Source organism: Ahaetulla prasina, chromosome 3 (assembly GCF_028640845.1).
Source record: "Ahaetulla prasina isolate Xishuangbanna chromosome 3, ASM2864084v1, whole genome shotgun sequence".
NCBI lineage: Eukaryota > Metazoa > Chordata > Lepidosauria > Squamata > Colubridae > Ahaetulla > Ahaetulla prasina.
Genome location: NC_080541.1, coordinates 190,208,046 through 190,232,078, shown reverse-complemented (window position 1 = coordinate 190,232,078; position 24,033 = coordinate 190,208,046). Strand labels below are relative to the sequence as shown.

Genomic DNA, 24,033 nt, shown 5'->3' with positions numbered 1-24,033 from the left:
CCAGCCAGGAGGGGCACGGGTCCAGTAAACACGTGGTGGCATTCAGTCTACTCAACAACCTGTCCATGTCCTCGGGAGCCACAGGGTCAAACTCATCCCAGACAATGTCACCAAGACCACCCTCGGACGCCTCACCTGAGTCACTGCAATCTTGGTCCAACCCGTCCCGAAGCTGAACGATTTTATCGTATAGATAACCGTTAAACTCCTCAGCACGTCCCTGCAGCGGGTCATCCCGCTCCCCCTGGTGAAGAAGGGCAGGTCACCCGGAACAGGGCGGCTGGGCGGTTATCTGCCGACGCAATGAGGGAGGAGGCGTAGCAACGCCTCGCTTCCCTCAATGCCACTAGGTAAGTCCTTGTATAGGACTTCACTAGTGTCCGATCAGCCTCTGAACGGCTAGACCTCCAGGAACTCTCTAGGCGTCTTCTCCGGCGCTTCATCCCCCTCAGCTCCTCGGAGAACCAGGGAGCCGGTTGGGACCTGCGCCGGGTCAGAGGCCGCAAAGGCACGACACGATCTAAGGCCCCCGCCGCGGCCCGTTCCCAGGCCGCAACAAGTTCCTCAGACGTGCCGTGAGCCAGACCCTCAGGGAATGGCCCAAGCTCCGTCCGGAACCTCTCCGGGTCCATCAGGCGCCTGGGACGGAACCAACGCATCGGCTCCGTCTCCCTGCGGTGTTGGGTGGCGGTCAGAAAGTCTAGGCGAAGGAGAGAGTGATCTGACCATGACAAAGGTTCGGTGACTATTTCCTTTAAGTCCAGATCTCTCGACCACTGACCAGAGACAAAAATCAAATCGAGTGTACCACCCCCGGTGTGGGTAGGGCCATCAACTACTTGCGTCAGGTCTAAGGCCGTCATGGAAGCCATGAACTCCCGAGCTGCTGTCGATGACGAGCCGGAAGAAGGCAAGTTAAAGTCCCCCATGACTAAAAGTCTGGGGGTTTCAACTGCCACCCCAGCAAGCACCTCCAGGAGCTCGGGCAGGGCAGCTGTCACGTAGCAAGGAGCCAGGTACGCGACCAGCAAGCCCATCTGACATCTATGGCCCCACTTCACAAGGAGGGATTCACACCCGACAATCTGAGGTACAGTGGTCTCCCTCGGCTCCAGACTCTCTCTAATCACAACCGCCACCCCCCCACCCCTACCCTGGGCTCTCGGCTGATGAAATGCACGGAAACCTGGTGGGCACATCTGCACCAGGGGCACGCCCCCTTCTGCGCCCAACCAGGTTTCCGTAATGCCTATAAAATCCGCGGCACCCCCCTGAATAAGGTCGTAAATTAGGGGGGCCTTATTGGCCACGGACCGTGCATTACATAACATCAGCCGAAGGCCCAGGCTCTGAGGGTCTTGGCTATCCGGGGAACGGGAGAAGTCTGGGGGCTCGGGGCGCGCGATCGCCTGCAAATATCGAGCGCGCGCCCCCTTAACACGATCCGAGCCCCCGCTTCCGCCAAATCTGCCCCTCCCCCAAACCGTGCAAATAACGCCACCCTCCACCAATGGAACCTGAACTCCCCCCATAACCTTCGGACCTATTAGCTCACCGCCACGAGCATGCGCAGGAACTGATACCCCACCCGGCGGGTTTCCCCCAACACCCGCCCTACCCCTCCCACCCCTTAAAAATGCCCTATCTAAAAACCCCCAAAGGCTCTTCCTCTTCGCATGCCACCTCTGTGGATCCCAAGATCCGTCATTGAGGCCGGCCCTTGGTAATAAAACGGGCCATTCCTGCGAGGCGGGGGCACCTCGCAGGCGCAAGAGTTCCTGTACCGAATAACATAGGCGAATCGTGAAATAATACTACTTCGCTAGGGGAAAACAGTCGCCGGGAGATGATCATTGTCCAGGATGGCAGAATATTAATCCATAGTGCTTCACACGGATTAATATTCTATTAATCCGTGTGAAGCACTATGTAAATATTATAATAATTATTGATAATAATTATAATAATAATAATTATTATCAATAATTCAACTTATTGATAATAAAGTGTAAAGTTGGGATACTAGAAGGTAACAGGGCTGTTTAAACAGTAAAATCTGCTAAAACAGGTCTGATTTTGTTAGGTAAAATAGAGCGCATGTTGATTTAATCTAGATGATGAATTTATTTTTCCCCTATGCTTCTGTCTTTGCTCTTCAATGAATTAACTGATTTTCCAAATAGAGATGAGCTGCAATCTCTTATCAATAACCTAGGATTTGTTCTCAGTGTGACTTAATTACTGTGCAGGACCCGCATTTTTTCAATTTCTATGAAAACTTTGTCCTGTTACTCATAATAAGAACTCTATAGCATAAGTAAGAAGAAAAGGCTCTCACACAAAATAATTTAAAATTAGAGGAAGAGAAAAGAAAAAGAGTGCTGAATATCCGTACAGGTTATTAAATAATCAGTGTTTCGAGTGGAGCATTTATTAATTTCGAGCATTTTATCGTAAAACTCACATTAGAAAACTATAAGAAGTCTTCAATATTAGAAAACTGTAAGAAATTTATTAAGACCATAGAATGGTAAGTCTGATTGACATCTGTTATAACTCAGTTAAAGGCCGTTCTCTTTTGCAGTCTCTTAGTGATGAAGAAGAGGATGACGCAAATGATGCAGGTGAGCTAATCATGCTATAGAACGGCATTCCTTAACTCCGTATCTTCCCAATGTGTTAAATGACACCTTCCATCTTCCTAGCATACCCAGGAGGAATTATATTGGCCCAGCAGACACCAGGGCAGGAGAATGCTACTGACAAAATTACTCCAGATTATTACCTATTTGAAGTTTCAGCTTTCTTTATCGGAAAGAGACCAACACTGTCTTAATGCACATCAATAGAATGAACCAATATTGTAACTAAACACCAAATCAGTGGTTGATCCTCTACCTAAAACCTCAGATCATTATCTCAAAATTTCTGCTTTCTCTGAAGTGCCAAGCAGTAGTGAAATCTGAACCGGTTTACTACCGGTTTGCTGGCTGCACATGTGTGCTGCGCACGCATGCACAGTGTGCACCTCGCACCAAATGTGAGGTGCGTGCACACGCAGTGCACACCAAAATGAGGCATGGGGTAAATAGAACAGCGCAGGGGGGTGATCAGCTGTGGCGCGCAATCTTTTTTTTACTTTTAAAAGCATTTTTTTACAACCTATTCAGCCAAATAGGTTGTAAAAAATGCTTTTAAAAGTAAAAAAAAGGCTCTGACAATCGCGTGGCTCAGCTGGGCATGGGCGGGGAGGGCAGGGATTTTTGCTACCAGTTCTCTGAAGTACCCACCGCTGTCGCTACTGGATCGGCCAATCTGGTCCAAACCGGGATTATTTCACCCCTGGTGCCAAGTAGTTGTGGTGTCATCTGATTGTGACAGTAGCCTGCAATTACTGCAGGTTCAAGCCCGGCCCAAGGTTGACTCAGCCTTCCATCCTTTATAAGGTAGGTAAAATGAGGACCCAGATTGTTGGGGGGGCAATAAGTTGACTTTGTAAAAATATACAAATAGAATGAGACTATTGCCTTATACACTGTAAGCCGCCCTGAGTCTTCGGAGAAGGGCGGGATATAAATGTAAACACAAAAAAAAACACTATCCAAACAGGCTCTTGCTGTAACAACATTCAATTCTCTCTGCTAGAAGAAAAAAGAGAAATGTGTCCAAATCATTGTGCCGTAAATAAAATTGGGTGGGTTAGTTTTGTTCTTAACAGTTGGAAGAGATCACTATTCTAAATAGAAATAAAATGGATGTAGTAAAGGAAACCAAAAAGTAAATTAAGTCATTAACTTTACCTTAGTACTCAGAATCATTGCAGCCAGCACCTAACACAGTGAGCTGAGGAGAAGACCCCTTTAATTTTTTTTGTTATCTTCTTTAGATGGAGGGAACCTGAATGCTGCTTCTCTTGATGAGGAGGTAGAAGATGAAATAGTTGTTGAAGCCGAGCCAGTCCGCCCAAAAAGGAAACTTATAGCAACATTAAAGGTAAGTTTTTGTACAAAAAAAAAAGGAAAGAAATTGATTGACATCAAATTTACAAATTTAGCTAAATTTAGTATATTTACTGAAGCAGTTCTAGTTTTTTTCACATGGAAAGAGTTTGTGCCAGGGGTGAAATTCAGCAGATTCTGACAGGTTCTGGAGAACTGGTAGCAGACATTTTGAGTAGTTCAGAGAACCGGCAAATGCCACCTCTGGCTGGCCCAGAGTGGGGTGGGAATGAAGATTTTGCAATATCCTTCCCCCAGGAGTGGTAGGAATGGAGATTTTGCAGTATCCTTCCCCTGCCATGCCCACCAAGCCACACCCACCAAGCCACATCACACCCTCTGTTGTGGCTCTGGTCCCCGAGCCTGTTCTCATGGAGGAGGAGGACTCGGAGAGTGAGGGGGAGGAGGCGACAAGGCCTCCCTCTCCAGGACCCTCCTCTCTGCCTCCGCCTCAGGTTCCAGCTGCAGGCCAGGAGGAGCTGATAAGGCCTCCCTCTCCTGGACCCTCCTCCTCCTCCCTGGCAACGCTCCAAGCTCCAGCTGCTGAGGATCAATCCTGGATCGACCCGAGGCAGTGACGAAGAGATAAGCGTGCGCAGCAGAGGAAAAGGTGTGGCAGGCTCAGAGAGTGCTGAGTCACGGAGTCCACCTTTGGGCTTTGTGACAGACAAAAAACTACCCAGCGTATGTTGCAGCTTGGTCGCTCGGGAGTTAAAGACCTTTCTTTCCTGTAAGCTTGGCAATGGGACTTGGACACGAGTGCTTTTATCTCTGTCCGAGATAAAGACTTCAGAACTTGGCAGGCCTCTGCACAGTCACTGCCAAGTCTTGTGCTTCCTACAGAAGAATCAGGTCGGTGTCAATAAAAGGACTGTGAAACTCGCGTTTCTCCATGAAGTGGGAAGGGGGACAGAACACCCACCAAGCCACACCCACAGAACAAGTAGTAAAAAAAATTGAATTCTACCACCGGTTTGTGTTTTACTTCAATGTTTTCTCTCTCAAAATGTCAGAAAACCTACTACCAGTACTTTCAATCAATAGTGATCAGAAAGAGTTCCAAGAACTGCAGAAAATGATTTAAGGGGAATTGTTTGTATTTTTGGGACAGAATGGTGCCTAGCCTTCTTTTATAGAATTATCTATATCACCTGTATCTATTGAAATAGAATTACTACCTATATCTCTGACTGATGAATTTTGAGCACAATAGGAACAGGATATAACATAAAAAGGAACAGGATAAGGAGCAGCAAAAAAACCAAATAGTGAATCTGTCATTACAAAAATTTTCTTTGCATTAAATTTTCTGTTCTGTTTTAATTTGGGTTATGTTCAATTATGATAGTGCACATTTTTATTCCAGATTTATAGTTCAGAACTAGAGAATGAGTTTGACAATTTTGAGGACTGGTTATGTATTTTTCCACTTCATCGTGGAAAAGCTAATGAAGATGAAGATGGGAATGAGGAAGAAAAATTTGTTGGTAAATACAAGGTAGGAATCTTTTGAATCATATTTATTAAGACCATTTGATTTGTTCCCAAAGTAGTAATGGCAGGGAATTTATTCCTATTAATACTAATTTATTTGTCAGAGAGGCTCGTCAATTCAGTCTTACTCATTCCTTTATAAAAGCCTTATTGACTTTAATGGAATGATCACCCAGAATCTTTGCTCTGTGCTTTCCATAGTTCTTAAGCCAGATTCCTGTTGCTGCAGTCTGGAGATACTCTTTTTTTTCCCTTTCTTTTTACAAAGGGTGAACTTTCTTTGCAGTAGGTAAAAATTGGAACCAAATCCTAATTTGGGAATATGACTGCTAATCTGAAAGAAAGTCTATTTTAATACAATCTGTTATTGCAGGACATTCATTCCAAAGCTTCAACTGGTTCAGAATATGATGGGCTTGCCATAGGATCTTTGCTTCATGACCTGCAGTCATTGCTGGTGTGCTTTTGGGTGTGATTCAAGGGTTATTGGGTTATTACCTATAAAGGTACTGCCTGCCTTCTACAGTTTCTACGAATCTGGTATGAACTGGCAGAGCGGACATTTTCCAGGTCACCCTTGATTAAATAGTGCCATATTTCAGGACCCAGGAAGTATGTGTTCCCTAGCCTCTGAAATGAGGTTCCTCCTGAGGTCTGTATGGTTCCTAGGTGGATGATGTTCTAGAACAGTGATAGCTAACCTTTTGGCCGTTGTGTGCCAAAAGTGGGGGAGTGCGAGGTCGCGCACACACCTGCCCCCACTCTTAATTCAATGTGCCCCATCCCTTGTGCATGTGTGCGCTACCCCCTGCCCTATGCTCCCCACGATTTTGGCACATGATGACCTGGTAGCCTCTGGAGCTTGGGGAACACGAAATGGCCTTCCGCACTGCCCTGGAGCCCCTCTGGAGGCTGGAAATGGCCTGTTTCCCAACTTCTGGTGGGCCCAGAAGGCCTGAAAATTAGCTGGCCAGCGTGTGTATGCGCACTGGAGCTGAGCTAGGGCAATGCTCACTATGCCCACAGATATGGCTCCACGTGCCACAGGTTCGCCATCACGGTTCTAGAAGATATTGAAAACTGGCTGTTTATCCTGACCTTGGGGCAGGATGGATATTTATATTTGCATTGTTGTTTGGATTGCTATATTGTAAGAATTTTATACTTTTATAGTTGTTCAGGTTAATACTTTGGTGTTGCTTTTTTGTTGCTTATAAGTTATTCCACTGTCAACTGTTGAAACTGGATTGGAGTCATGTGACCACCATATTGAATAAATAAATATTAATTAATTAAAAGTCAGATATATTCTGCTAGGAGAAGTGAATAGCTTCTTCTCAACAAATATAAATTACTAGGAAAAAATACATAAACAGCACGTTCTTCTCAATTCCCTCTACTGCAGGGTTCATTCTATGTTTATCGAGCTGAAGAGGCAGGTCCAGAACATAAGATCTCCCAAGGCATCCCCAGGAATAGACCCATCAAGGTTCTTGTCAGAATTTATATTGTCAAAGTAAGTATTTTGACTTCATATACAGAAATACAGATTTAGGATTCTAATGTTTCTTCAGGTACACTGCAGACAGGTTGATTTCCAAAGCACAATCTCTGGTACTGAAATAACAGAGATTCTATCATTATTTCAACCTGGTCATTACTTATTTATTGTGCTCTTAAGTGCCATTCTTTCATAAATTGAAAAGTAAAATATTATTACAGAACACTCTTCTGACATTCTAAGTTTGGGTATTTTCAAATGAAGAATTCCTAATGATGTTCTTGCCCCTACTTGCAGATTGTTTTCCTGTTAGGAAAATAGACCCAGGATTGGGAAAATATAGGAGAGTTAAATATGGAAGGTGCTTTTTATAAACCATGAACTCTCCTAGGAAATGGCATTAAGAAAAATTCACTTGTAAGCAGATCTTTTTTTCAGATGGAAAGATATAGGTTTACCACAAATTGCATGAAATTCCATTATGTTGATTCCACATCAATTTGTAGAATTCTTTTTGTCCCGTGCTTTTGTATTCTGTCACTATATCACATGTTGCTGTTTCTTTAGGCAACTAATTTGACACCAGCAGATCCCAATGGCAAAGCAGATCCCTATCTTGTGGTTAAGATTGGCCAACAACACAAAGACACCAAGGATCGATATATCCCAAAACAGCTCAATCCAGTTTTTGGAGAGTAAGGATATATTTTTATCTTATATCAGTTACATCTTCTCTAAATTGATTCTCGTCTTACCAGAAGATTTTCTCTATTTCAGAAGAATGTACATGTTTGTTATAGGCATAAAAATACAATAATATGTGTTCATAGTATCAGCTAAGTTTATATGCATGGATTCTTTAGGGCTGATAGTGGAGCTTACTGTAGGACTGGTAACATACAGAAATGAGAAAGTTGAAGTATTCCAAGGATGGACACTGATATGACCAATGAACTAGATGATAACAACCTTTCAACACAGTTAGAGGGAATCTGAGGTTATATCTGCCTAATATGCTCATGAAAATAGGAGTAAAAGAAAGCAAATTGCTAGTAAAAAGTAAAACAATTCTAAGGGTCTGATACTTATCTGACTATTAAAAAAACAAAAAAGGAAGGTGGACCAAAGACTTTAAAATGAAAGAATAGTCTATATCATTATGCCAATGGATCCATCCAGCCGGTACTCCTTTTATTTCAGCATTTATGTTCATAAATACAAGTTAAAGGAAATGCTGCTATAGCAAGCAATAAAATGATTATTATACAGAAGCTATTTTGTTACATTCTGTCTTTACTTGCTATCTCCCAATGATATTATTTTCTTTCTCTCTCATATTTAGAGTACTGGAGCTTTCAATATCCTTTCCTATAGAATCAGAACTCACTATATCAATATTTGACCATGATTTAGTTGGATCTGATGATTTGATTGGGGAGACCAAAATTGACTTGGAGAATCGATTCTACAGCAATCACAGAGCCAATTGTGGGGTGGCCTCACAATACGACACGTACGTATTATAGGAGCCATCAAGATGACTGAATCCCTCTCTCATTTTATTAGTATTCTGTAGCTTTGTCAACAGAGTGTAAGACAGGGGTGAAATTCTGGAGAACCGGTAACAGAAATTTTGAGTAGTTTGGAGAACTGGCAAATACCACCTCTGACTGGCCCCAGAGTGGGGTGGGAATGGAGATTTTGCAATATCCTTCCCCTGCCACACCCACCAAGCCACGCCCACCGAACCTGTAGGGAAAATTTTTGGATTTCACCCCTGGCTTAAGACCCAATGCTTTCTGCCCTATAGGAATGCCAGCACTAATAAACCAGTTTCATATCTAATCTAAACTTGTTAAAATGCAACTTACCCATATCTAATCATTTGTTACAGAGAAGGCTACAATATATGGCGAGATGCTTTCAAACCCACGCATATCTTGGAAAGTCTATGCAAGAAGAATGCACTCCCCTCAGCTGAATACAGGGCAGAGGAAGTCAAAGTAAATAACAAGATTTTTAAAATTCCCCCTGAAGCTCTTCCTGAAGGTAATGGCATATACCTTTGATATATATATATATTTATTTCAATGGTGCTGGATACTTATTTCCAAAGCTGAACATTCATTTCCACCTAATCCTGATTATTTATGCAGAGTCTTAATTTGAAATCTTTGTAATTGCTAGAACAGATTTCCATTGCCTAATGACTTTAGAAGTATTTGACTTCAGCTAGTACCACAATCTTTTCTAATTGGGACCATGCTCCATTTCTACTTGCTCCCAACTTATTCTGCTGCAGAAGGCGTATCTATAAATCAATATCTATCTTTAATTTTTTCACATTTTGTCACTTTCTTTGGGGAATTTAAGTAAGGCCTCTGGTGGCTCAGACTGGTAAGACAGTCTGTTATTAACAGCAGCTGCTTGCAATTACTGCAGGTTCAAGCACCACCAGGCCCAAGGTTGACTCAGCCTTCCATCCTTTATAAGGTAGGTAAAATGAGGACCTAGATTGTTGGGGGCAATAAGTTGACTTTGTATATAATATACAAATGGATGAAGACTATTGCTTGACATAGTGTAAGCCGCCCTGAGTCTTCGGAGAAGAGTGGGATATAAATGCAATTTTAAAAAAAAGCGATCTTCCTTAATTTTATCATAATTAAGTGAAGCTAAGTTTCAACCACAGGGTTATATCTGCTTCAGACATCACCCAAATCCACAAAGCTGTTTGTCTGAAGAGTCTCTGCATTACTGTGTAAATTCAGAGAATTTTACAGATAGTCCTTGACTTAGAGCCATTTGTTTAATGACCATTTGAAAATATGATGAAAAAAAGATTTATGACCAGGACTTGCACGTATATGACTATTGTAGGGACCCCCTAATCGTGTGATCAAAATTCAGGTATGTATTTTTGATGATTGCAACATCACAGGATCATGTGATTGCCGTTTGCAACATTCTCAGAGGGTTTCTGACAAAAAAATCAATGTAGGATGCAGGATTTGCTTAGTGACCACAGCATAAAAGTGATCAAATTGAGAATGACTTGCTTAATGACCATGCTGCTTAGTGACAGATGTTCTGGTCCCAGTTATCATAATACTCATAAATTGAGTATTACATTACTTGTATTTGTTAAGCTGTTTTAAGCAAACATAGTCATGCTTACAACACTTATCAAGTATTATGATTCATGCACCTATTTTTCCTAAAGAGCTTTAGAATACTATCCTAAATTTATTTCAAACTATCCCCAAGTCTGACCCACTCACATATATGTATATGTATATATTTAGATATGTTTATTTATCCAAATATATGTAGATATATTTGCGTGCATGTGTGAAAGAGAGGGGAGAGGGAGAGAGAGAGAGAGATGTGTATCACACATTCTAACTCTTTCAGCAGGAAAATGTTAAAATATCAACTCCTGCCAACTGGGATATTTTTCCAAATTCAGTGGCACTACCATGGATATATAATTAGAAATTGAAAATCAGTGCATGATTAGAAATCTCATAGATCACATTAATTACTGAATTGAATCCAGACTTGAAAAAGTGCCTGTTGGGATCTGTGTTTTGTTATATTTCAGAAGCCTTGGCAAAAGACAACAATGAAAATAATGATGAAACCTGGTCTGCCTATGATGAGCACAAAGCTTTGCATGTTCTTCAACACTGGGATGAAATGCCTGAGTATGGATGCAAATTAGTACCAGAACACGTGGAAGTTCGATCCATTTACAATCCAGATAACCCCGGTATTCTCCAGGTAAAGCAGAAAGACTATTTATATATACTATAGCACTGTTATATTTTGCATCCAACATTTACATATGTATCTGTAATGTAGCAGCTGTTGCCTGCAAAATATTTGTAGGAACACATGCATGGCCTGCTGTCTAGCAAGGTCCTCTCTAACATATACCTTGTGTTATGGGATTTCAACTCCCGTAATAATCCCCTGAGGACAGAAGGCTGCTCTAACACAATCATAGCAATATGGGTTGTTACAGTTACTCTGGCCAAGAAGCTCAGTTCCTAGTGACTTTGTAGATATGGCAGTATATGCATAATTATAAATATGGTTTGCCATTATCTTCTTCCTGGCTGGTTTTCCCCCCCCCAATTTTGCTATCTATCTGACAGCTCATTGTCTTAATCTCTCTTTATACTGCAATTCCCAAGTTGCAGTGTAAAAACACAGATGCGTGAAATAATACAAAGCAACTTAGGCTATTGACCAACAAAGGAGAGAACATTGTCAAGTGACTTTTTGTTCTTGTTCCTCCAGGGTTCTCTCCACATGTGGATTGACATGTTTCCAAATGATGTCCCTGCGCCACCACCTGTCAACATCAAACCACGACTTCCAATCAGGTAGGGAGGGACCTCTATGAACAGGAATCTGAATCAATACTTCTTTTATCATTATAGAACAGTGATGGCGAACCTTTTCTGGACTGAGTGCCCAAAGCACGCACCCAAACCCCCAAAATGCAGTGTGCGTACAGACCCAGTGCATGTGCCCCACCTCCCATGCATGCGTGCGTGACCCCTGCATGCACCCCACCCCCCATGCATGCGCGGCAGAGACCTAAAGATCAGCTGGCTGGTGGGAGGCACGCGTGCATGCGCAGCAGAGCTGAACTGGGGCGCCGGCTCACATGCCCACAGAGAGGGTGCTGTGTGCCTCCTCTGGCATGCATGCCTTAGGTTCGCCATCACAGTTATAGAATTTGTTGGTTATATTGCGCACTTGGTAAAGATTTGTGACTTGAAATTCTCTGATGCTGCAAACATATTCTAACCTTTTATCTACTTTCCAAATGCAAATTGCATCACGATGCATATGAGTGAAAAGTGCACTTAATATCCTGGAAAACAGTTACAGAATCACAAAATCACTACAGTTAATTTCATCTGGGGGGAAAGTGCACACTTGTGGGTAATATGATGTTAAGAATGGAAAGTAATAAATGTATATTAAAGCAAGAGTATGCAACTGTATCTTGTCTCAGAATTAATGGAGTGACTAACAGGCTAGAGCCAAATTTAGATTAACTCAATGGTATATGAAAAGAATCTGTAATTCTAATATGGAATCCATGGAAATCACTTGAATGCATGCTATTTTAGCATTAAACCAAATGCAGAGTATCTGCAATTACCATAATGATTTGTTTGTCAAAGAAGTCCTTTTGTGCCAAAGCTCCTGGCAAGGGGCTTCACTGCCCCCCATCTTGTATGCATTTTTGCAATTAATTAACAGATTAACCAACAAATTACTCAGAATTTGCAAGAAAATCATTATTGTCTTTGGTTTTTTCTTCTTCCTTCCCAGTTATGAACTACGTGTCATTATCTGGAATACAGATGATGTGATTCTTGATGATGTCAATCCAATAACAGGAGAAATTTCCAGTGACATATACGTCAAAAGGTACATTTGTGGGGATAGGTTAAAACAACCAGAAATCTGCCCCTGGGCCATCCTTTCTGTTTCATTAAATGTGTGAATTAGATTTTAATAGATTGCATTTGTATGTGAAAGGTTCATTCATAATTATCTTGATACAAATTCCACCTGCTACATGGTTACTTTTGGGTTTTTAAAGAAACAGCACTTCGTATGGTGAACTTTAGCCCACTCTCAATTTGTGGATTTTTCCTTGTTATTTGGGAGTTAATCAATTTAAGAGTTTATCTGAGGGACCATCTCTTGCCAGTCACATCTACCCAACACACTAGAGCAAGAAGGCAAGGAATGTTGCAGGTCCCATCCCCTAGGGAGATAGACCTGGTCCCATCCCCTAGGGAGATAGACCAGAAGAATGGCCTTCTCCATGGTGGCTACTCCTCTCTGGAACATCATTAGACTGTCCCAGGGGTGAAATCTAAAAATTTTCCCTACTGGTTCTGTGGGCATGGCTTAATTGGTGGCCGTGGCTTGGTGGTCAGATGACTGGGTGGGCATGGCCAATAACAATAAATAATAAAAATAATAAACAAAGTATAAAAAACAATAAGAGGTACCAAAAACCAACTTTCACACTTTACACACACACAACACAACACAACAGAACTGACTCACACACAATGTAAAAGCAGCTGCACTTCACACTTCACACAGCCACAAAAACCTCAAAAATCAACTTTCACACTTTACGCACACACACCACAACTCACACACACACACACACACACACACACAATGCCACTTATAGTGGAGCCCCAAATTTCCATTGTTAAGCAAGACAGTTGTTAAGTGAATTGGGCCTCATTTTATGATCATTTCTGCCACAGTCGTTAAGAGAATTACCGCAGTTGTTAAAGAAATCATGCGGTTGTTCAGTGAATCCAGCTTCCTCAATGACTCTCCTCGTCGGAAGCCACTGGGAAGGTTACAAATCACATGACCCCGGGGCAGTGCAACTGTCAAGAATACATGCCAGTTGCCAAGCACCTGAATTCTGATCATGTGACCATGGAGATGCTGCAACAGTTTTATTGTGGAAACCGGTCATAAGTCCCTTTTTTTCAGTGTCGCTATAATTTTGAATGGTCACTAAACCAAATGGCTGTAAATCGAGGACTACCAGTGGACATTTTTAATGTGATGGAGGCTAGGGGGTGTGAGCTGAGACCTATAACTTTGGGGCTTGAATGAGCAAATCTCCATTCCTTCCTACACTGTTACCTTATTTAGGATGTACAGGTAGTCCTTGACTTACAACTACAATTGAGCATAAACTTTCCATTGTAAAGTGAAACATTTCTTAAGTTAATTTTGCCCCCTTTTGCATCCTTTCTTGCCACAGTTATTAAGTGAATCACTGCAGTTGATAAGTTAGTAACATGGTTGTTAAGTGAATCTGGCTTCCCCACTGATTTTGCTATCAAAAGATTGCAAAAAGTGATCACATGACTTTGGGACACAGCAACCATCATAAGTATGAGTCAGTTTCCAAGCATCTGAATTTTGATCACATGATCATGGGGATGCTACAAAGGTCAGAAGTGTGAAAAGTGGCCATAAGTCATTTTTTCAGTGCTGTTGTATAGTCACTAAAAGAATTGTTGGAAGTCGAGGATTACCTGTACACAGCTCTGGGACTATCATTGCCTGCTTCTATCCTTGTTTTTTAATTCCTGCCGTACTGCTGAATCTGATTGCTTTTAGGCGAGGTTCTTATATCACCTGCCCTTATGTTAAAATGTTGCTAGATGCTAATGAAAAGTTCTCCTGCAGCTGGATCAAAGGACTGGAGAAAGACAAGCAAGAAACAGATGTTCATTTTAATTCTTTGACTGGGGAAGGCAACTTCAACTGGCGGTTTGTGTTCCGCTTTGATTACCTTCCAACCGAAAAAGAGATAACTTACAAAAAGAAGGATTCTATTTTTTCTCTGGAGGAGTCGGAATTCCGTGAACCAGCCGTCCTAGTCTTTCAAGTCTGGGACTACGACAGGATTTCGGCAAATGATTTCCTAGGTATTCTTTTAAATGTACAGAATTGGAATATTCGCTTGTTTTAGTGCATGCATGCATGGCACAAACAGGAGAAAATTTAGGAGAAAAAGATCCCCTATAATTTCCTTCCCAGTTGTCTGAACTTGACCTTTAAAGGTGTTCTGTTCTTCTATTAAAGTAGTTAATATGAAATAAAGAGGGAGACAGAAACAGGAAAGAAGAATGTCTTCAATTCCTAGACTATTATTCATAGGACGTGTCCCAGAATGCCAGAGACAATTTGGCAAGGGCCTCTTTGTTCAGTTTTGGATGTTTTATGTAGCTATATGCAAGGAAAGTCACCTTACCTATTTATAGATTTAAAAACTCTGTATCATTGGTGAAGTAGTAAAGGAGAAAAATGAATATATAGCACCACCCAATGGTTACCAGGATATTGCAACATGAGGTCTAGAACGCCAGGGTGATTTTATCAGTTACATTTATTTGCAAGTAGGCCTTGATTTATGACCACAATTCAAACCAAAATATCTTCTGCTAAGCAAGGAGGTTCTTAAGTGAATCGTGCCAGATTTTAGGGTTTTGTTTGCCATGGTTGTTGAGCTAATCACTGCAGTTGTTAAGTGAATTGTACAGTCTTTCAATGAATCTGTCTTTCCCCATTGAATTTGCTTGTCTGAAGCTGGCAGGGAAGGTCTCAATCACACGACCCTGGGATGCTACAACCATCATAAATGCATGCTGATTGCCAAGCACCTGAATTTTAATCCTAGGACTATGGGAATGTTGCAATGGCTGTCAGTGTGAGGACCAGTTGCAAATTCCTTTGTTTGATGTCCTTGTAACCTTGAATGGTCACTAAATGAGTGGTTGTAAATTGAGGATTACATGTATTACATTTTTTGCCTATTTATTTAGCAATTAAAATGCCAGATGCCTCTGTCAAGAAGCCAAGCAAGACTAGGTCTGATTAATTCTTGCTGGCTGATCACCAGAAATTCCAGGGTAATAAAATAGGCTAAAAAGTCAAGAAATATCATAAAATAGAATAGAATAGAATAGAATAGAATAGAATAGAATAGAATAGAATAGAATAGAATAGACTTTTTTATTGGCCAAGTGTGACTGGACACACAAGGAATTTGTCTTGGTGCATATGCTCTCAGTGTACATAAAAGAAAAGATACGTTCATCAAGGTGCAACATTTACAACACAAATGATGGTCAATATATCAATATAAATCATAAGGATTGCCAGCAACAAAGTTAGAACAACAAAGAAGAAAATGGCAAGCCATTGGTACCCTACTGTTACCAGAATAACTATTTGGATGTATCCAAACAAGCTTCGGTTGAGGGTCCCTTAATTTTAAACAATGTCTGGTATCCCTGGGTAGGTTTTCTTAGCTAAAAAGGAAAATTTACATGAACATCAGGAACTGCTTTTAAAAGAGGTCAGAATTTTTGTTTTGCTGTTGTAGAGCTGTAAGTATCAGAGCTAGAAGAACCAAGGACAGATGAAATCTGAAGCCAGATAGTCCATTGGGAGTGCAAAGAGAAAGACCACAGATTGATTCTATAATGCTAGTTAGTCCAATGTGGGTTGGTATATTGTGTACATACAGTATATAGTTAGCAACTGCAAGTTTCCTGCTGTGATTACAGCTTTTCCAGTATCTGTAATAAAACAAGGTTATAAATGAATTTATTCTCTGTTCTGGGTAACAAACTGAGTGAAGCTTAAAAGTGAAAAGTTCTCTGATATGAACTTCACCAGATGTGAGAGTTATGCAGGGATAAAGTAACACAACAAAATCCAAGAAGATTGTATAGCTCAAACAAAACTCAATTAGAAAAGGAAGTCATTTTACATTTCTTCTTTCCCAGGAGGACCCAGTGATCAGCCTGATCAATTGGGTTAGATCAGGTACTCTAGTTATTTCACTGAGGAGATGCTACCTTTGGTCAGTATATCATCACTGAGCAAGTAACACCAGATTTAGCCATCTATGATAATGGTGCATAATTGTATCAAATTATAGATTAGTAGTAGATAGGCTTTGTTCAAGAATTGACTGAAGAATATTTCTTCATCCTCAAAATATAGGCTTCTTGTGCTATCTTTAAGAGGAAGTTTGAAGAAAAGGGGTTCACAATTTTCCCCAAGCCAGATTGCTGTGCCCTCTTTTTCTGTATGTGACTTGGTCAAAAAAATCTTACAAGCATCTTTCTCCTTGTGCCATGCTGTTGGGAGGCTGATGGTTAGAAGATTCTGCTTTGAGCAGGATTCAACAAGAGGACATTAAGATTCAGTCATATTGTGATTTCTGCCAATATGTTTTATACTAACTTAATTAATATAATTAATATAATTATATAATTCCTTGTAAAAAAATTTTAAAACCCAATTCTCTGTTTTTTGCACCTTTCTAGGGGCCATTGAGTTAAAGCTGAATGATATGGTGAGGGCTGCTAAGAGTTCAGAACAGTGCACTATCAAGATGGCCAAGGAAAAAGCCATGCCACGGTTTTCTATCTTCCGAAACAAACGAATGAAAGGGTGGTGGCCCTTCATTAAATTGAAAGGAGAGGAAGACATTGAAAGGGAAGAGAGGGAGGCTAAGCAGAAGAAAAAGAAGAAGAAGAAATGGAGGAGATCTGTTAAGCCAGAAGATGTTGAGTTTTCAGATCCCAGTGGGAACATCTTCCTCTTAACTGTAAGAAAACATGCAGCAATATTGAAGTGGTGCCTGAAAGGCTAAGGAATAATATGCGGGCACAAACCCAGCTTTTATTTTAGGGTTCCAATTCCTTAAAAATATGTCTGTGTTCCTGATCTTCCTATTCCTACTTCCTTCTTTATCTGAGATGAAGCTGGAAAACAATAGTTTTCTGACAGTTGTGATGCTTCCTTATGGAATTGCTTTTTACAGAAAGACACCAGGCTGAATCCATATTCAGTTTCCAGATATTAGGAAAAAAGTCTGAATTTCATCAGACTATCCTTTGGAACTTGTATATTTGTGGCAGCTATCTGTATTAAACCAAAACCTGAGAGGGAAAAACGAGAATTCAAAACAAAAAGTTGCAAAGGGCTAATGCCAATGTGTTTTGCATCAGGGAAAAGAACAAACCAATCTCCAGGGGAAAGGAAATTTGAAAAGATGAACTTCATAATCAGAAAAGCTTCCTGCCAACCACACTCTGGACAGAGGAAATAGATGGACAGGTGTGAACCTACAAGAAGATCCCTATCTAAAATTAAATGGAATCTGTACTACTCTGAGCTCAGTGGAAATATCTTTATGTTGCTAGGAAATGTTTTTAAAGGGGGATATGTTGTCACACAAAACATGAAACGCAGAACATAAAATAATGGGTGCCTCATATATTGTCAGAAGCCACCACATTTTCTAGGTATCAGGGCAGTTGTTCTTTAAGACTATCAACTGACTTCTCTAATATTTCTCTAATATTGATTCTACAAACATGGGTTTTTATTCTTTGCAGTAAATTTTATTTGATTAATTTGATGTTTAATTTGCTTTCAACGGTTGTGGAAATTGTGTTTCTTGAAGAAAGTTTTTGGTTCATTGCATTGTATTTCCTTTCATAAGCAAACTTTTGAAAACATCAGCTGCTATTTCACAGTATGCTTTTTTCCCAGGGAAAAGTAGAAGCTGAATTTCAGTTATTGACTATAGAGGAAGCTGAAAAAAACCCAGTTGGTCTGGGGAGAAAGGAGCCAGAACCCTTGGAAAAACCCAAGTAAGTGCTGATAAATGTTTGCAGATTAGCATACAAATACCCCAATCTTGGTCTCCCACTCAAAATGATACCATTAATACCATTTATTGGTATAAAATATACTTTATTTTTTTATATTTTAATACTATCATTTCCAGGTCCAGATAGCTGGAAAGTAGTAATGGGGGAGAGAGCCTAAATTTACCAAGAATACATTTATATCCAAAGTTATCATACTGTTAAAATTGTCTCTATGTTGCTAATTAAATAGAATACAGTAATTGAATTGAAACATATTCAGCTTAAAAACTGGAGACATGGTTTGGAAGATCCTTAGCTTTTCAGATTGTGGGGCTGAAGCAAAGAATATTGTATACTTCTGACGGCTATATCCTGTCTCCAGAATGAGAAGCAATTTTTCTCTGATCATCACTTGCTGTTGGATAATAGAATGATACAGTTGTTGTCCCTGTGTTCTGCTCCTGTGTTTCCTTAAAGAAGATAGGAAGCTGAACCTAGAAAACTTTCTGCTTGAGAAGCGGCCTCCTTATGAACCCAAGCATCTGTATAGTCAGTGGGAGTAAAATTTATTTCTTTAAAATATTTATATAGTCACCCACCTTACATCAAAAACAGGGCATATGGTTTGTTTATTTTAAATGTTAGCATTTGATTTCTTCCTTAGCTTCCCCCTCATCTAAAACATACTTTCTGCTCCCCACCCTTTTTTTTTTCTCTTCCAGTCGTCCCAAAACGTCCTTCAACTGGTTTGTGAACCCCATGAAAACATTCGTCTTCTTCATTTGGAAACGATACAAGAAGTACATCATTGCATTGCTGATCATTGCAATTGTGACCATATTTTTGGTTCTTATTCTTTACACAATGCCTGGATACATCAGTGAGAAGATAATAAATGGCTAAAGAATTACTCTTCCTCCCCAGCATACTGTACTGGGATTTGATAAAAGGAATAGAAGGAAGACAACAGTGACTTTCTTTCAACGATCTTAAAGAACATAAAATATAGCTGCCTAATTGTGTGTACAGCATTTTGAAAAGGAATCTGCCACTGGAAAGAAATACTGCCTCTGTATGAGCAGACAAGCTGCTCACATATAGGATTCATAACAGTCTCTGAAATAAATTTTTACCTGTCAATAGTTCTGAAGATAAAATATCATTGAAAAATAGACTTTGTGGACTTTATGGATAAAATAAAAGAAAGCAGAGGAGGTGTACAAGCACTACAAATTAGTCATACAAAGAAGATTAGGAGTTTTATGCTGGTGCTGTCTGTGTTCCCAAATCAAGTGTCTGTGGGAAAATGAATTTCAATTTGTCAAAACACATACTATAAAAAAAATCCCAATATTATACAGCACAAGGTGATAAGGCAGTAGTGGGATGCATTTTATTTATGGAAAAATTATCACTTGTCACTGTTAGTATTTTGTGTTTATATAACAGTACATAGGAAAATAGACTATGTACTATACCATGCAAGTAAACCAATTTTAGTCGGGGTGGGGGAAGACTTTAGAAAATGATTTGATCAACTTAATTATATTTATACCTCTGTTTCCTCATATACTTGCTATATCATGGGTTATGTTGTACCACAATTAATAGAATGCTATGGTGATGCACTGAGGACACAAAAGCCATTAAGGTCTAGTTGAATCTTTAGAAGTATTAAGTGCATCAAATCCTTTGTGAGTTTTACCATGGAAGCCCACAAAAGTTGTGCAGGTCCAATCTATACCAACCTTTGTAGATAACCAAGCACACCTTGGTTGTGTGCTTGGTTTCTCTCTCCAACCATGCCTACCAAATAGCTAATAACACAATATTCAGTTTGAGAGAGGTAGAGCTGTACTGCCGTTTATGGATCAGAGCACTTGGACTGCTAGAATACCAAACCACATTTATCTACATAAGAAATACTCACAAACAGTAAGATAGTAGGGTTATATAGCTTTTCAATACCTTAAGGTCTATTAAGCAAAAGAGCATGCAAACTTGTATGAGCTTTGGATATTTGGGCATTTATGAGAGCATATTGTAAGTGCTTTCCTAATATGGAGTCTGTGGGTCATCTATTCATGAAATGCCTTCTATGGTGGACATGGCCAAACATAAAGCATTGGTTTTATAACCAAAAGACTGGAAAAAATTGTCCCCCATAATCTATTCTAGGTTCCAGGGAAGCTCTCTACTCTTACTTTGGTCCTTTTTCTGGGTAATCAGCCTACTATCAAACCACTGGTCTAGACTCCAAATGTGTCCACTCAGCTGGAGCTTCTGGGCTGAGCAGAGATAATTAAAGTCAAGCTGTCCCAGGAGCTGTGCCATGAAAAGTGTTATAGGAGATAGTCGGCAGTTGGAATTGCACCCGAAAGCATACAGGGAACCAGTGCAGTTTGATAAACAATGAGATGAAATGAGTGCAATGTATTCTGCCGAAGATTTTTGTTGCACGAGACAAAGCACGTCTGTATATGCTCTGAAATAATGGGGATGGGGAATCTATGCAATGCAAGACAGCACAATTTTTTTTTAAAAGATATCAAAAATCAGTTTATAGCTGTCAACATCAAACTTTTAGGAACTCAAATTGCTCTGCAAATCATATTATTGACTAATCTCTCATTTCCAAAGGACCAACTGGCTCCTAAATATGTGTCAAAATAGTTTTAGCTAAAGTGTGTTGTAAGCAATATGTTTGCATCTACCGGTAGTACTGCACTAAATGAAGTGATTTGAACAGATATGAACACCAAATTCATTTCAATGATCAGACCACAAACGGTACTAGAATTTAGAGTTCAGTGGAAGATATCTTTGATTTGGTTTTGAATATTTGACAAGTCCACTGCTGAACCGAAATTACCTGATCCTTGGTACCTTTGGTGTCTGCCATATGTATATATGATATCTCTGTACAAATAGTAACCAGCATCCAGGAATTTTCAAAAAAAGTTAACTTTAAACAAAAAAAGTATTTTAGCATAATTTTTATTTATTATGGAATGTATATTCTGCCTTTCTGTTTGTGAAAATACTTGAGACTGTTGAATATTTTAAAAATACAAAAAATAAAATTGAAAAGCTTGGCAGAAGAAAGGCATTTTTGCCATTTTCCTAAATATTGGTGACCAAACACTCCTCTCCAAGTCACTCTATGGCCTGGGAAAGTCACAAGATTGGCAATTATCAGGTGGTAGAAAAATGCATGAGTCTGAGCACTTCTTTAAGTCCTGTTCGCTCTATGTGGACAGGAAAGCAGAATTACAGAGGGAGAGTGAGCAAGCTGCTGCTCTGCTTTTCAGAGGTTTGTGGTCTTCTCAGCTACCCTTAGCTGCTTCCTCTCAATCCTGTTCCCCTTTTTTTCTGTGGCCTGATATTCCACCTCTGTGACTTTGCTGGATACCCAAGACTGTGTGCTCCTTTGCTACATCCACCCGCCTCAGACATAAGAATGCCGGACCTGATTTCTGTCCAAGACTTCATCTCTCAAACCCAAGAGGATCTGAGCTCCCCAACAACCTCCTCCTTTACTAGCCACATGGGCAAATGCAGGAACACGGTTTGCAGCTTAGAGGAGGTAAGGGAGGAGCCGGGAAAGAGGCTTTAAGGCAACACAACTAGATTGAATCAGTTGCTGATGATTTATTGGGTTGCTTTTTTTGGTGGGGGGGGGCGGGAGCGGGTAAACAGGAACTAGGAAATTTCACTTCGTCCTATTAACATGTAACCAATTATTATTTGTGAAATCAAATGCACCTTACTGTTTCAAAAACCGAAGTTCAAAGCAGTTTACATAATAAAAATGCAATCAATAATTAAAAATTAAGTTCCTGAAAAACTGAAAAAATCTAACATTAAATTTCTATTTTAAAAGTATGAATGTCTATCTGTGCCTCCAGATGCTCACAGAGGTTGACAGTCCAGTTAAGATTTTCCAACCAAGCTGACAAAAGGGTTATGATGTACAAGAATTTGACCATAATAAATGCGTTACTTCCTAAAATGCTACAAGCATTGTAGGAGTCCAGTACAGTTATCCTCTTTAGAGCCAGACCATCACAGGACTTTATAGCTGCACAGAGTTTCTCTGAGCCTTAACAGGTTTCATCTCATTAGTGAAGATACCATGAATTGGAGTCTTATCTAATGGCTGCAGAATTTCACATGGGCACAACCTGAGAGAGGTTGATACACCTCTTTGGCGTACTGAATTCAGCATGTTTCTTGAGTGGTTACTCTCACCCTATGTCAGCACTTCGACAACTCTATATATGCAATTTATCAGGGCAGATTATGGTCTTCTCACAATATTACTTGGGAATGAATCGCATGAAAATAAACGAGGCTTCATTCTGAGAAAGCACCTGATAACATGTATAACTGACATTTTTAAAAAGATAAGAGTTAGGCAGCTGTATATACTTTTTATACAGCTATGGAAGGGATCATTTACAGTGAATATTTATTGCTTATGATTTTTTAAACCATTTCTGCCTCTCTTACTTTTTCATTTCCTCTTTTAAAATGTATTGCACATCTTTCATTTTAGTTTCCCAATAGCCACACTTACTGTGAAGAAGGTTCTAGAAAGGGATAGCTAGTTAAGTTTTGTAAAGAGCTGAGCAGAACCTGAAAGCTATCAAAAGTTTGTTAAAAGTTACGACAGGATGTAACATTTAATTTAAAATTGATAGCAGGAAACCAGAAACCAGAAAATAATATTAATAGTTTGGAGGGGAAAAACTTGTAGCATCAAGAAAAGGAAACATTGGTGAAGTTTACATTATAAATCCAAAGCTTTATCTTCATTGTTAGTTCTCTTAATTAGCACTCTGACATTATTTCATCTGGCATTATCTGTACACTACATTACTGTAGTGTGTGAGATAGTGTGACTAAGCATGCTTTAGCACAGTTGATTTTTGATACTGGGAAATAAATTGATATTCCCAATCCTTTGGACATTGCATTCCATACCTTCATGTAGAACTTTAATTTAATCGTGTTGTCAGATTTTAAATAATTCTTCTAGAATTTAATCAACTCCTGCTGGTTTGTTATTAGCAATATTTTGTAAGGGCCAGGTAGCTTTTCCCCCCAGAATGACTGCTTGTAGTTCTCTGATAAAATCTTTTCATGCATTTATGCTTTCACAATCTTTTGTTCTGTTTTTCTCTAGAGTTGTGCCACCACTTTATATTTCCCTTTTTATAGTATGTGCTTGCCTCCTTTGATTTCTGTAATTTTTTTTAAAAAAACTAATTTTTATCCTCCTGTTTTTCTATTGTCCTTCATTTCTCTGAATTGGTTATTCAGACATAACTCTTTGTCTCTCCCTGTTTTTATCTAGAATTCAGAGTTTAGCTGCACAAATTTTCTTGTCTCTGTTGCCATTCAGCAGGTCAGCAGACTGTCATTTTTCTTTTTCTTTTTTCATTTCTGAACATTTTTTGTTTGCTTCATTTTTATTTATGTCTCCATTTTCAGTGTAGAGTTCTGAGAGCCACTCTGTTTACAATAACTATTCCATTAAAGATATTTTTCACATTTGTCACACGTGGAACATTGCTGAGGTTTTATTTTGTTCTGACTATTTATTTTCTTTAGTTTAAGGTTTAATTTGGTAAATAATGTGTAATCTAAGTCACAAAAAGTAATAGGTCTTATTTGTGCTGATTGGATAGTATTTCTCCACCTGTAGATCATAAAGTTAATGATTTCAGTGTTGTCCATTTGACCAGTAAGAAAATAAGAAAATCTTGTCTAGTTAGTGCACATC

The 24,033-nt window shown here is 39.7% G+C and overlaps 2 protein-coding genes across 3 annotated transcripts in view; both read left to right on the top strand.

Moving 5' to 3' along the window:
• Positions 1-21,328, top strand: part of LOC131195711 (fer-1-like protein 4) — an 81,790-nt gene extending 60,462 nt beyond the window's left edge. Inside the window, exons 32-45 of the mRNA XM_058177846.1 lie at positions 2,585-2,624; positions 3,887-3,993; positions 5,365-5,496; positions 6,898-7,008; positions 7,561-7,688; positions 8,336-8,506; positions 8,888-9,042; positions 10,598-10,776; positions 11,299-11,384; positions 12,349-12,447; positions 14,257-14,498; positions 16,911-17,194; positions 18,145-18,245; positions 18,968-21,328. Coding sequence (XP_058033829.1) covers positions 2,585-2,624; positions 3,887-3,993; positions 5,365-5,496; positions 6,898-7,008; positions 7,561-7,688; positions 8,336-8,506; positions 8,888-9,042; positions 10,598-10,776; positions 11,299-11,384; positions 12,349-12,447; positions 14,257-14,498; positions 16,911-17,194; positions 18,145-18,245; positions 18,968-19,148 — 2,016 coding nt within the window. The 3' untranslated portion in view covers positions 19,149-21,328. The remainder of the gene's footprint in view (positions 1-2,584; positions 2,625-3,886; positions 3,994-5,364; positions 5,497-6,897; positions 7,009-7,560; positions 7,689-8,335; positions 8,507-8,887; positions 9,043-10,597; positions 10,777-11,298; positions 11,385-12,348; positions 12,448-14,256; positions 14,499-16,910; positions 17,195-18,144; positions 18,246-18,967) is intronic.
• Positions 21,329-21,610: 282 nt separating this feature from the next.
• Positions 21,611-24,033, top strand: part of LOC131194522 (arf-GAP with SH3 domain, ANK repeat and PH domain-containing protein 2-like) — a 49,449-nt gene continuing 47,026 nt past the window's right edge. For both annotated transcript variants that reach the window (XM_058175603.1, XM_058175602.1), the window contains exon 1: positions 21,611-21,831. In XM_058175603.1, coding sequence (XP_058031586.1) covers positions 21,706-21,831 — 126 coding nt within the window. In that variant the 5' untranslated portion in view covers positions 21,611-21,705. The remainder of the gene's footprint in view (positions 21,832-24,033) is intronic.